This window comes from Rhinopithecus roxellana, chromosome 5 (genome assembly GCF_007565055.1).
Source record: "Rhinopithecus roxellana isolate Shanxi Qingling chromosome 5, ASM756505v1, whole genome shotgun sequence".
In the NCBI taxonomy this organism is placed as follows: Eukaryota; Metazoa; Chordata; class Mammalia; order Primates; family Cercopithecidae; genus Rhinopithecus; species Rhinopithecus roxellana.
Window position 1 is genome coordinate 148,800,184 of NC_044553.1, and position 12,244 is coordinate 148,812,427.

Here is a 12,244-nt window from a genome sequence, read left to right on the forward strand (position 1 = left end):
CACGCATGTGAGTTGGGTCAGGTGCACTGGCCCAATGGAAAAGAGAAAGAAAGAATAAAAGCTAGAGAGAGTGAAGCAAATGCAAGATACAAAGTGGGATGGAAGAATTAAACCCAAAGCTCCAGGCAATCAAAATGAATGCAGGTTGAATAAACTCAGGCAAATTTTAGTGGCATACGGGAAAAAAAAAAAAAAATTAGTCGGGCATGGTAGCACACACCTGTAGTCCCAGTTACTTAGGAGACTGAGGCAGAGAGGAGGCGGAGGTTGCAGTGAGTCAAGATCGCGTCACTGCACTCCAGCCTGCAAGACAGAGCGAGACTCCGTCTCAATAGAAAAAAAAAAAAAGAGACAAGAACCCTACACTGTCTGTCTCTATAACCCAATCAAATCACGCCTCGATGCAGTTTCCTATCTCCCTCACAGTTACTCTCTTCCTCTAAAACACAGACCCCATTTGGGGGAGACAGATTCAAGTAATGCCTCCTATTGACCTTGCAATAAAACTGCTGCGTCTCTCAAAAGCTGGTGCCATAGTATTGACTTCTATGCACTTGAGGCATTAAGCCCATTGCTCAGTGACAGTATTCCCACTGTCTTCTGACCAGCTCAGATGGCCATGGTATCAATATCTTCTCAGAGCTGGACACCAACAGTTACTAATCCAGCTACTAATCCAGGCAAGATGTGTCTTGTGTAAACTTTACCAAATGGCTAGGAAATCACAATGCCCTAAGCCCTTTAGCAGTGGTATCCTTGAGGTTTAGATTAATAAGGCTGTTTCCAATTACTTCCTAAGTCTGTGCCATTCATTAGCAGAAGCTCAAGAGCCACTCTTTGTTAATACGTTCTCCTCTTTTCATCTATTAATAAATACTAACCCTTTATGTTTGCATACCAATTTCCAATTCCATATCAAATATTCTGATATTTGAGCACAAGCCATGGCAGAAGTTGCAATTTCCAATTTACAAAGGAAGGAACAGAGGCTCAGACAGGTCGGATGACTTGCCTGGAACTATATTGCTAGTAGATGGCAAAGTCAGAATGAGAACCAGAGTCCTCTGTTTCCAAATCTAGAAAACATCCTACCAACACACCCTGTCTCATCTTTCTGCATGGGCAGTGAAAGAACATTTGAAATGTGAAGTCAGAGACATGAGGGTTCAAATCCCAACCCTGTGGCTGCCTGGCTGCATGATCTTGTGCAGTTACTTAACCTCTCCGCAATTTCTTTTCCTCATTTGTAAAATGAAGAGGGTTCTCCTCTTCCTCCTCACAAGCAGCTGTGAGGATCAGACAGGCTGACTTAAGTGAAACAACACACACAGCACCATGGCCACTACCTCATGTCCAATCTTGTTTGTTGACTGCCCATCTTTTTTTTTTTTTTTTTTTTGAGATGGAGTCTCACTCTGTCACCCAGGCTGGAGTGCAGTAGCACAATTTCGGCTCACTGCAACCTCCATCTCCCAGGTTCAAGCGATTGTCCTGCCTCAGCCCTCCCAGTAGCTGGGATTACAAGCATGCAACAACATGCCCAGCTAATTTTTGTATTTTTAGTAAAGATGGGGTTTCACCATGTTGGCCAGGCTGGTCTCGAACTCCTGACCTCAAGTGATCCACCCACCTCAGCCTCCCAAAGTGCTGGGATAACAGGCATGAGCTACCATGCCTGGCCCAACTGCCCATCTTTTCTTGGGAATCTACCACATCTGGGTGTGCCTTTGGTGGCACAGAAAACCAAGTAATACCTCAAGGAGCATTAAGATAACTCAAAAATACATGAATACATTGAAAATATAATAGTCGGTTATGCTCAACCATAAAGTTTCCACTGACAGTAGGTAGATTAAATATGTACTGAATAAAACAACTCATCAGGAAGGAAATTTTAGTTGGAATTGCTTACATGGTGAGGTATAATGTCAGGATAAGTGACAACAGGATTAAAATTTGGAGACACAGCAAAATAATGGAAATGGAAATTTATTTCACAAAGTCATTGGTCTATAAAGAATAATAATCTTCAAGATCTCCTCTTGTCTTTGTATTCTAAAACTGATGATTCTCTGTCTTCAATTCTCACTATCTGTAAACTGTTTGGGAACAGATTGTGTGTTACTGTTCTTTATGTTCCTCACGGTTTCTTATGAAGTACTAAATGTCTAAAGCAGGGGTATGAGATACGGTTTGACTGTGTCCCCACCCAAATCTCATCTAGAACTGTAACTCCCATAATCCCCACATCGTGGGAGGGGCCTGGTGGGAGGTAATTGAATCATGGGGCAGGTCTTTCCCGTGCCATTCTCGTGATAGTGAGTGTCACGAGAGCTGATGGTTTTATAAAGGGCAATTCCCCTGGTTTTATAAAGAGCAGCTACCATGTAAGACGTGCCTTTGCTCCTTTTTCACCTTCTGCCATGATTGTGAAGTCTCCCCAGCCATGTAGAACTGTGAGTCCATTAAAACTCTTTTTCTTTATAATTTACCCAGTCTCGGGTATTTCTTCACAACAGTACGAAAATGGACTAATACCATATCCAATCTTTTGGTTTACCTGGGCCCCATTGGATGAAGAATTGTCTTGGGCCACACATAAAATATACTAACACTAATAATAGCTGATGAGTTTAAAAAAAAAAAAAATCACAAAAAAAAAGGTCATAATGTTTTAAGAAAGTTTACAAATTTGGGTTGGACAAGTTTGGTCTAAAGGGTTTAGTAAGTACTCAAATATTTTTGATTGCCAGATTAGAGGGGAAAAGTTCAAACTCTATTACTAAAGCAAGTATCACCTATTTTTTATGATTTTTTTAATGATTTTTATGATTATCTGATGGTGTATGCTAGAAACATTTTGAGAAAGTCCTTACCACTAAATGTCATTTTTTAAATGACAGAAGTTGGGGGTGGATAAATAAAAGCTTTGCCACTTTAAAAAATGGCATATAGGTTAGACCAAATGGTTACCAGACATTCTGTCACAATTTATTATTACAAGGTACTTTTGGATTCACTTATTCAACAAATACTTATAGAACGCCTACTGTGCCAGGCACTATGGCAAGCACCGAGGATAAATAAGATTAATCTGACTTGAATTCAAGCATTAAGCTTTCATTTTAGAATATGAGATAAGACATGTGCCTGAACAATGCAATAAATAAAACACAACAGAACAGATGAAAGAAACAGGCAGACAGACAGTGCCAAGAGAGTTCCAAGGAGAAAAAAGTTACTTTCCTACAGCGAAAATTGGGGCAAAACAAGGTGGCTACCTTGCTATATCCCCTCGGTAGAGAGACTTGTACTCCCAGTTCGCAGGATCTGGTTTCTTATCTGTTCTGAAGGTTTCTCCCGTCACAGCCTGAATGTCCTCAAGCCAAACAAAGCGATGTCCAGTATCAGCTGAAGCATTATTTCCTTGACTGTGAGACAAAGGAAGAAGGGAGAAGCACTTTAAAAATCTTCCAGAGACACAGTTGGCATTTTTAGCAATATGAGAGTTAAACACTTCAAACTCCACATAGCATCAAACACGCCCAAGTACATAAAATGTACATGTGCCACAGAGATGGAAGAGGACTCTCACTCTGGGCAAAGAATTTTAAAAAATAAAGCAAAACCTGTCACCACTAAATGACACTCTACCAACAAAAGAAGTCTTCCTATCTCAAAAATTAACCTGAAGAATACAGGTATACAGGAGTTCTCTTAAAATGTTTCATTTAGATTACTGTAACCTTGAATTTCAAATATATTTATAAACAAAGTCTTTTCTTAAAAAGTATTCCTGCTCTGAGGCACCTTAGAGGTCTAGGCAGAGGGAACTCCCACACCTCCCAAGGTGACAAGCACCGACATTCAAGTGCACTGCCCTAACTTCACCTAACTCACCTGAAAGTGCCTAGATAGTTTATTCCAACTCAAAACCTCTCAAAAAAGCCATTGCTCCGAACTGTTCAGCCTCCAACATTACTTAGGCTTGGTCTCAGCCTCATTTTTACGGTCTGGACTCTGTTTGCCGTTTTGCTTATACGTCTGGACCTTGTACATAAAGGGCAGAATCACGAGGCTCCCCTGAAGACAAGACCCTAATCTATCTCTCTGAACCAATGTGTAGGCTGGCAGACTTTCAGCTCAGATACAAAAGGAACCACTCCCGGGGCGTTAAGTGAGAGGGAGGGAAGGTTTTTCTGGCATCTAACATCTTCTTCCTCTAAAGAACATCAGTTCATAATGCTGCTGACACAAGAAGGTGCCAAAGTAGTCAAAACAGCCATTAACTGTTGCTCCATCTCTGCTTTTCAGCTCTGCCCAGGTACAAATAAAGATGCTGGAGGCTTCTTAGTTATTCTTGGCAGGGAATACAAGGGAATGGCATTTCAGGAACACTAGCTACTCAATAAATAGTTGTTGAATGATGAGCCTCAGGTTAATGTATGGAGATTTCAATACATTTCCCTTCAGAACAACTGCAGAGGGCTCTCTGTCTACAAAAGCCGTAAGACGCAATGAAAAGGTGGAGAGCCTACTGCAAACTGATTGATGCACTCAAGAAAGAAATGGAAAGCCAACTGGGAGAAAAAAAGGAGAGGCCAGCTGCAGACCACCCCTGAGGAGTCAACAGGTCCTTTCCTCTCCCCTTGGTGGTACTGAGCTAAGGAAGCAGGATGTGGTAGTCCGGGCTGTGTGCAAGGAAGGGCTGCCTCCACCTAAAGGTGAGGGAAAGCTCATCCCAGAAACTCAATGTCAGTTAGTAGCTGTGGCCTCTGGGGAATCATTTGTCATCACCCTGAAACAGAGTCTCATAGGATCTGCTACCCTCATGAACCCACTTTCCTGACATCACAGAAAGACTCTCACAACTCACTAATATTGTAGTCCTTGTCTATGTGGAAATAAATAATTCTTTCAGGTCACCTTCTGAGGAAGAGAATACATAAGTTAATGACAAGACAGTAAAACAGAAGGACAAGAACAATCTTAATAAGGATAGTCTATAAAATATCAATAAACTTAAACATGCTATCTGGATCATAAAACTATCAAGAGGCTATAAAGATTCCCTGACATGATTAAGCATAGGCTGAAATTAACTATCCTTCAAGTTCTAAAGACAGTTCCTGTATGGTTTCGGGAAATCCTTTAAAACTCATTGTCCCCAGCTATAAAAAAGGACAAGTAGCTAAAAGGTGAGTTTTGGGAAGACATAACAATTAAAGTAGCTTGCTTTAAAGACATAGTAAAAAGTAAGGACACCAACAATATATTCATTCATTCATGTAACAAAAACGAATTCAGTGCTTACTCTCTATTGGGTCCCGTGCACCAAGTGCTGTGGGAATATAGTGGTAAGCAAGACAGGCCTGATTCCTACCCTCAAAAATTCAGTCAAATTCAGAACCTTTTTGCTCAACTGCTTTATTTTTTCCACTAAAGAGCAAGCTTGGGGGCTGGGCGCGGTGGCTCATGGCTGTAATCCCAGCACTTTGGGAGGCAGAGGCAGGCGGATTACCTGAGGTCAGGAGTTCGGGACCAGCCTGGTCAACATGGAGAAACTCCATCTCCACTAAAAATACAAAAACTAGCCAGGCATGGTGGCACATGCCTGTAATCCTAGCTACTTGGGAGGCTGAGGCAGGAGACCTGCTTGAGCCTGGGAGGTGGAGATTGCAGTCAGTCGAGATCATGCCACTGCACTCCAGCCTGGCCGACAGAGCAAGACTCTGTCTCAAAAAAAAAAAAAAAACAAAACAAGCTTGGGTTACAGGTAGAGCTCTCCAACACTAATCTGTTATCAGAGGGATCCCATAAGCCTGCAGTGACTGCCTCTTGGAATGGAAACATTAAGGGCCAGTTTCCAGACTTGCTCCAACACAGAGCCCTCGCTGACATCAATGGGACTTCTAAGCACACAATGGAAGTAACTAACTCCTGAAGGCCGGGCGCAGTGGCTCATGCCTGTAATCCCAGCACTTTCGGAAGCTGAGGCAGCTGGACTGCTTGAGGCCAGGAATTCGAGACCAGCCTGGCCAACACGGCAAAACCCCATCTCTACGAAAAATACAAAAATTAGCTGGGTGGGGTGGTGCATGCCCATAGTCCCAGCTACTTGGGAGGGTGATGCACGAGAATCGCTTGAACCCGGGAGGCAGAGGTTGCGGTGAGGCAAGATCACACCACTGCACTCCAGCCTGGGTGACAGAATGAGACTCTGTCTAAAAAAAGGAAAAAAAAAATCCTGAAGAGTTGCAAAAATCTCAACAGCACTATTTCTTTTTTAGAGATGTTCTAGACAGGTACCTAGGTTTTCTCTCTTCTAGACCATATGAGCAAAAAAAGGAGAAAGTTAAATGAGCAATAATTCGGTAATTTCACCATACACCACCTGTCCTAACTACAGGCAAATACCCCTCTACTTAGGAAGACATTCAACTAGGCACAGAGAAAAAGGTGTATTGAGCACCTATGCTGTGTCCATCCTGTAGAATGAATTGAACAACATGCTCAAGGTAGAAAGCAGAGTAGGCCTCAGTGGCTCATGCCTGTAATCCCAGCACTTTGGGAGGCCGAGGTGGGTGGATCACCTCAGGTGAGGAGTTCAAGACCAGCCTGACCAACATGGTGAAATCCTGTCTCTACTAAAAATGCAAAAAATTAGCCAGGCATGGTGGCGGATGCCTGTAATCCCAGCTACTCGGGAGGCTGAGGCAAGAGAATCACTTGAACCCGGGAGGTAGAGGTTGCAGTGAGCCAAGATCGCGTCACTGCACTCCAGCCTGGGAAACAGAAGTGAAACCCTGTCCCCCCGCCAACCAAAAAAAAAAAAAAAAGAAATCAGAGTAACATATGGGAGAAATAAAGCCCCCAAGTAATGGAAATACTATAGTCATGAGCTGTTTTCCACCACCTTCGACATAGTGGTCTTAAACAAATATGAAAGAGAAAAGGAAAAGGACAAATGTAACAATTATTTAAGTGCTATGTTAATCTTAAAAGGGTGTGTGATCACGTATACACACAGGAGTTGACAGCAGTGACTGAATGAAAGATAGATGAAGGCAGAGAAAGATGCTTCCCTTACCGTGAGCGTGGAGACCCACGGCTCTCAGAGGGGGATCCCTCATCTCTGAGGTGCACTGACTCACAGACCCGCCGCGGCACATCTGCCATCTTCTGAAAATCCCAAGGACTTGTTGTCTGAACCAGACTCACACAATCATCACTATGTCTAAATAACATTTCTCAAATAAAATCATGTCCTTAATTGTTTTCCTTCTCTGTTTTAAGCTGATATAATGGTAGAGCTCTCTTCTGATTGAGTGACTAAATGGTTATTCGAGGATCTAATTTGTGACAACAATGAAGGGAGAAAAACTCAGGACTTAAAATATCATAGGTGCTTGAGAACAGCAACCTACTTTGGTTTCTCAGATTCCCTTTTACTGCCTACGATGCCTCTGGAAGGTTTGTCCTTTTCAGAATCGGTGTCTGTCTCAGACCTGCTGCTACTCGACTGCCCATGCTTCCTCTTTGTTTTCTTATGATGCTGATGCTTCCTTTTCTTCTTTTTCTCTTTCTTCTTTTTTCTGCTTATTTGTTTGAGCTTTTGGTTAGTGTCACTTTCATCTGAAGGCTCTGATTTCAGAAGACTCCTGTTTGGGAAAATCAACATTAGAATTACTTTCTAAAAAGATATAGGAAAAATAATACTATGTAAATAAGTCAACGAATAGTTACGAGGGAACTCTATACATGTTCACACAGATTTACTATTTGCCCATATATTATACAGTAACTTCCTGGATTACACCTCACCAGCAAGACTCAGGAATTGGACCTAAAATAAAAACAGGTGAAGAAATTCTAATTTTAATAGTTTCTAAACCTATACTTCCATACTTATACATCTTTAAATGAAAGTAATCTACCACTTATCAAATATAGTATTTTTTAAGACATTATTAAAGGTTGGCTGGGTGTGGAGACTCACTCCTATAATCCTAGCACTTTGGGATGCCAAGGCAAGAGAACTGCTGAAGGTGCTTGGGAGTTTGAGACAAGCCTGGGCAACGTAGCAAGACCTCATCTTTATTTAAAAAAAAAATAAAAACAGATTTCAAAAAAAAAAATCATTATAAAAGGTTCATTTTCAGTGCCACATATTATGTCAGCATGTCGTTAATAGAAAAAAACAAAACAAAACATTTAATTGTTGTCCATGTTTTCGGAGATGACAATGAGCTCTTCTTCCTCATTACTGAAATATCTACCAGCTTCCTCTCACGCATCAACTAGTCTCAATTTCCAGAGGCTTCTTACACATTTAGAGTATGGGGTTTCAAAGCCTATTAACCCTATTCATGAAATCATCTAGTATATATTTGTGAGAGAACTTATTTCTCAGTTCAATGATCTAAAACAAAATTCTTTCACAGTTGAGGAGAGATGTGTGCCATCTTGCTTTCCCTGATGTTTTCATGCCATTTTTAGTCTTATATTATACAAGCTCCCTCTATTTTTACAAAAGGGTTGAAAATGCAACTAAAAAAAAATCTGAATGATGATATTCTAAAGGTTACTAATGAGGCTAGTAAAGTTACTTGAGAATCACAATGATGCCATTTCCCTCTTGGCCTAATTACAGGCACTAACTGTGTCACGTACTTGCCACTGCAAAGCAAAGAAAAAAAAATTAACACAAGGGGTAAGGGAAAATAGTCAAAGATCACCTCATTACTTTAAGTAAGAGCTTTGCATAGCTCTTTTATTAGACTTTTCTAAGGAGCATCATTTCAGCTAAGCTATAGATAGTAAACTGACAAAAACGAAAACACATCTGTCAAACAAAAACTACCTTGTCAGCGGTGACCCTTCAGAAACATGGGCTGGGGCTGCTTCAGTCTGTTGGCTCAGGGACGTTAGGGATCCAACACAAAAGCTTGGGTTGCTCAGCCAGTCTAACTCTGCACAGGCAAAAGGAGAAAAGATCAATGAAATTAGTTCAACATGATTCTAACGCAGGAGATCTATCCATCTTATCAGCTGACATCCTAATTCACAGCCAATGTCAGCCAATTTTGAATAGTCAGTCCAAAGTCCATAGAAGCTGAACAGAATCCATGAAATTTTTATTTCACAGGGCATGGCTTTAAAACACTCGAAAATATTCAAGACCAAAATCCTTCCATGATATCAAGCTGCAGCTTAAGCAAAAGCCATGTAATAAGTATGGGCTAAAAGGCAACAAGGCATTATGCATTCCATCCATCCACACTGTCTAATGAGTATGAATACTTCCAGAGCATTAGGTTTTTATGACCTCAAATTTGATTCAGACAATTCCTAAAAGTTAAAAAATCAAATTGACTGGGCGTGGTGGCTCACACCTGTAATCCCAGCACTTTGGGAAGCTGAGAGGGCAGATCACCTGAGGTTGGCAGTTTGACACCAGCCTGGCCAACATGGTGAAAAACCGTCTCTAGTAAAAATACAAAAATTAGCCGGGTGTGGTAGCTCACTCCTGTAAACCCAGTGACTGGGGAGGCTCAGGCAGGAGATCGCTTGAACCCAGGAGGCAGAGGTTGCAGTGAGCCAGTATCGCGCTACTGCACTCCAGCATGGATGACGGAGTCAGACTCTACCTCAAACAAAACAAAACAAAACAAAATCATGCATAAAAGCCCACCATGCTTAATATTATTACAGAAGATTAAGCTATTTTTTAAAATATTCCATGTTCTACCTTAGTACACTAACTTAACAAACCTTTCCTTATAATAGTATTCTTCTTTGGAAATAAAAACCCGAGATGTCAACTTTTAATGTAAAATTATATAAATGTTAATACTGTGGTGATTATCTCTAGGTGATTATATTAAATGTCTAAAGATTTTCTTCTTTCTGCTTATCCATAATTTCTTACTTTTCTACAGTGAACTATTTCTAAATTACTTACTTTCTAACTTTTAGGAGTCTTAGCTGTGAAGGGAAGAAAAAAACATGGGATGGCAGCAGCAAGGGAGCCCACAGTGGGGTTTGTATTTTGTCCTGTTTTGTTTTAGGATGGGAGGCCAGAGAATATTCATATCCTGAAGAGGAAGAACCCATTAAATGGTTGAAGATACAAAAGAAGAGGGAAACTGCATTTTTGAACAGTTTTATTGAGATATAATTTATATACCATAAGTTTCAGCCATTATTCATGTACAATTTGACAGATTTCTCGTATATTTACAGAGTTGTACAGCCATGTCCAGAACTTTAAAACATTTTCATCATCCCAAAACAAAACCTCAGACCTATTAGCAATCCATCCCTATCACCCACCTCCTGCTTCCCTGCCCCACCCACCTCACGCCTAGCCAAACACTAATCTGCTTTCTATCGCTCTAGATTTGCCTATTTTGGACATTTAATATAAATGAGCTCATATAATATATGTGGTCTTCTGTAACTTTCCACAAAGTTTTCAAGGTTCATCCATGCTGTAGTGTCTATCACTACCTCATTCCTTGTTATTGTCAGATAATATCCCATTTTATGGATTTACCACATTTTACCTGTTAGTTCATGAACACTTGGATTATTTCTTCTTTTTAGCTATTATGAACACTACTACTACTCGGAATATTTCTGTACAAGTTTTCATATGGACACATTTTCATTTCTCTTGAGTGGACACCTAGGAGCAGAACTGCTGGATGACACGGTAACTCATGTTTAACATTTTGAGCAACTGCCAGATTGTTTTCCAAAGTAGCTGTACCATTTTAGATTCTCACTAACAATGTACAAGAATTCCAATTTCTCCATATCCTTTTTGGTTATATTATCTTTTTTATTACAGTCATCCTAGTGGGTGTGATGTGTTATCTTGCTGTAGTTTTGATTTCCATTTCCCTAATGACTAATGATGCTGAACATCTTTTCATGTGTTTATTAGCCAATCACAGATATTCTCTGAAGAAGTTCTTTATTCTGGATACTAGCTCCTTACAGTAACTGTATTAGTCCATTCTCACACTGCTATAAAGAAATACCCAAGACTGGGTAATTCATAAAGGAAAGAGGTTTAATTGACTTGCAGTTCCACATAGCTGGGGAGGCCTCAGGAAACTCACAATCATAGTGGAAGGCGAAGAGGAAGCAAGGACCTTCTTGATGTGGTGGCAGCAGAGAAAAGAGTAAAGAACCAAGGGGGAAGAGCCCCTTATAAAATCATCAGATCTCATGAGAACTCACTATTGCAAGAACAGCACAGGGCGAACTGCCTCCAGGATTCAATCACCTTCCATCGGTTCCTCCCTTGACACTTGGCGATTATAGGGATTACAATCCTTTTTTTGTTTTTTGTTTTTTTGTGTTTTTTTTTTTGAGATGGAGTCTCGCTCTGTCACCCAGGCTGGAGTGCAGTAGCCGGATCTCAACTCACTGCAAGCTCCGCCTCCCGGGTTCACGCCATTCTCCTGCCTCAGCCTCCCAAGTAGCTGAGACTACAGGCGCCCGCCACCTCACCCGGCTAGTTTTTTTGTATTTTTTAGTAGAGACGGGGTTTCACCGTGTTAGCCAGGATGGTCTCGATCTCCTGACCTTGTGATCCGCCCGTCTCGGCCTCCCAAAGTGCTGGGATTACAGGCTTGAGCCACCGCGTCCGGCCCCTTTTCATCTTTTAATCCTCACAACAAGGCTCTATGGCAGGTATTATGGTCACCATTTTATAGAAGAGAAAACTAAGACTCAAAGGGGTTAAGTAATTAGTAAGGTCATACCTAGTAAATGCTAAACAAATGCCCATGCAACCTTCTACTGTTTTTTCCCTTCTGAGGTTGGTTCCCTTCACTTGGGCCTAATTCCTGGCAAAAGATACATTAAACTAGTTCCTATTGCTCACTGAGATCAAAATTATTTCCACAATAATCAGATTCTATCATGAAAAAGGAAATGTGGAAAAAGACGCAACAAACAGAATTCAGGAAAAGATACTCTCACACAATTCCAGTATATTTCTACATAAATATTCTAGATAGTGATGACAGCTGGAACAAAATGTAAAGAAATACAGACATCACAACATACAGTGCGAGACTCTTCAAAGAAAGTCCTTCAGAAGACACGAGAAAGGCTTTTTAAATTTGAGAGATGGGGTCTTGCTGTGTTGCCCAAGCTGGTCTCAAACTCCTACGCTCAAGCGATCCTCCTGCTTCAGCCTCCCAAGAAGCTGGGACTACAGGCGTGC

The 12,244-nt window shown here is 41.0% G+C and overlaps 1 protein-coding gene across 3 annotated transcripts in view; it reads right to left on the bottom strand.

Annotated features, from left to right (window-relative positions):
• Nucleotides 1-12,244, bottom strand: part of NRDE2 (NRDE-2, necessary for RNA interference, domain containing) — a 53,960-nt gene that overhangs the window by 31,377 nt on the left and 10,339 nt on the right. For 2 of the 3 annotated variants that reach the window (XM_010373841.2, XM_030930082.1), the window contains exons 2-4: nucleotides 8,864-8,972; nucleotides 7,428-7,661; nucleotides 3,282-3,431 (exon numbers count right to left, since the gene is read on the bottom strand). In XM_010373841.2, the coding sequence (XP_010372143.2) occupies nucleotides 3,282-3,431; nucleotides 7,428-7,661; nucleotides 8,864-8,972 (493 nt within the window). The other variant, XM_010373842.2, reaches the window with a different exon arrangement.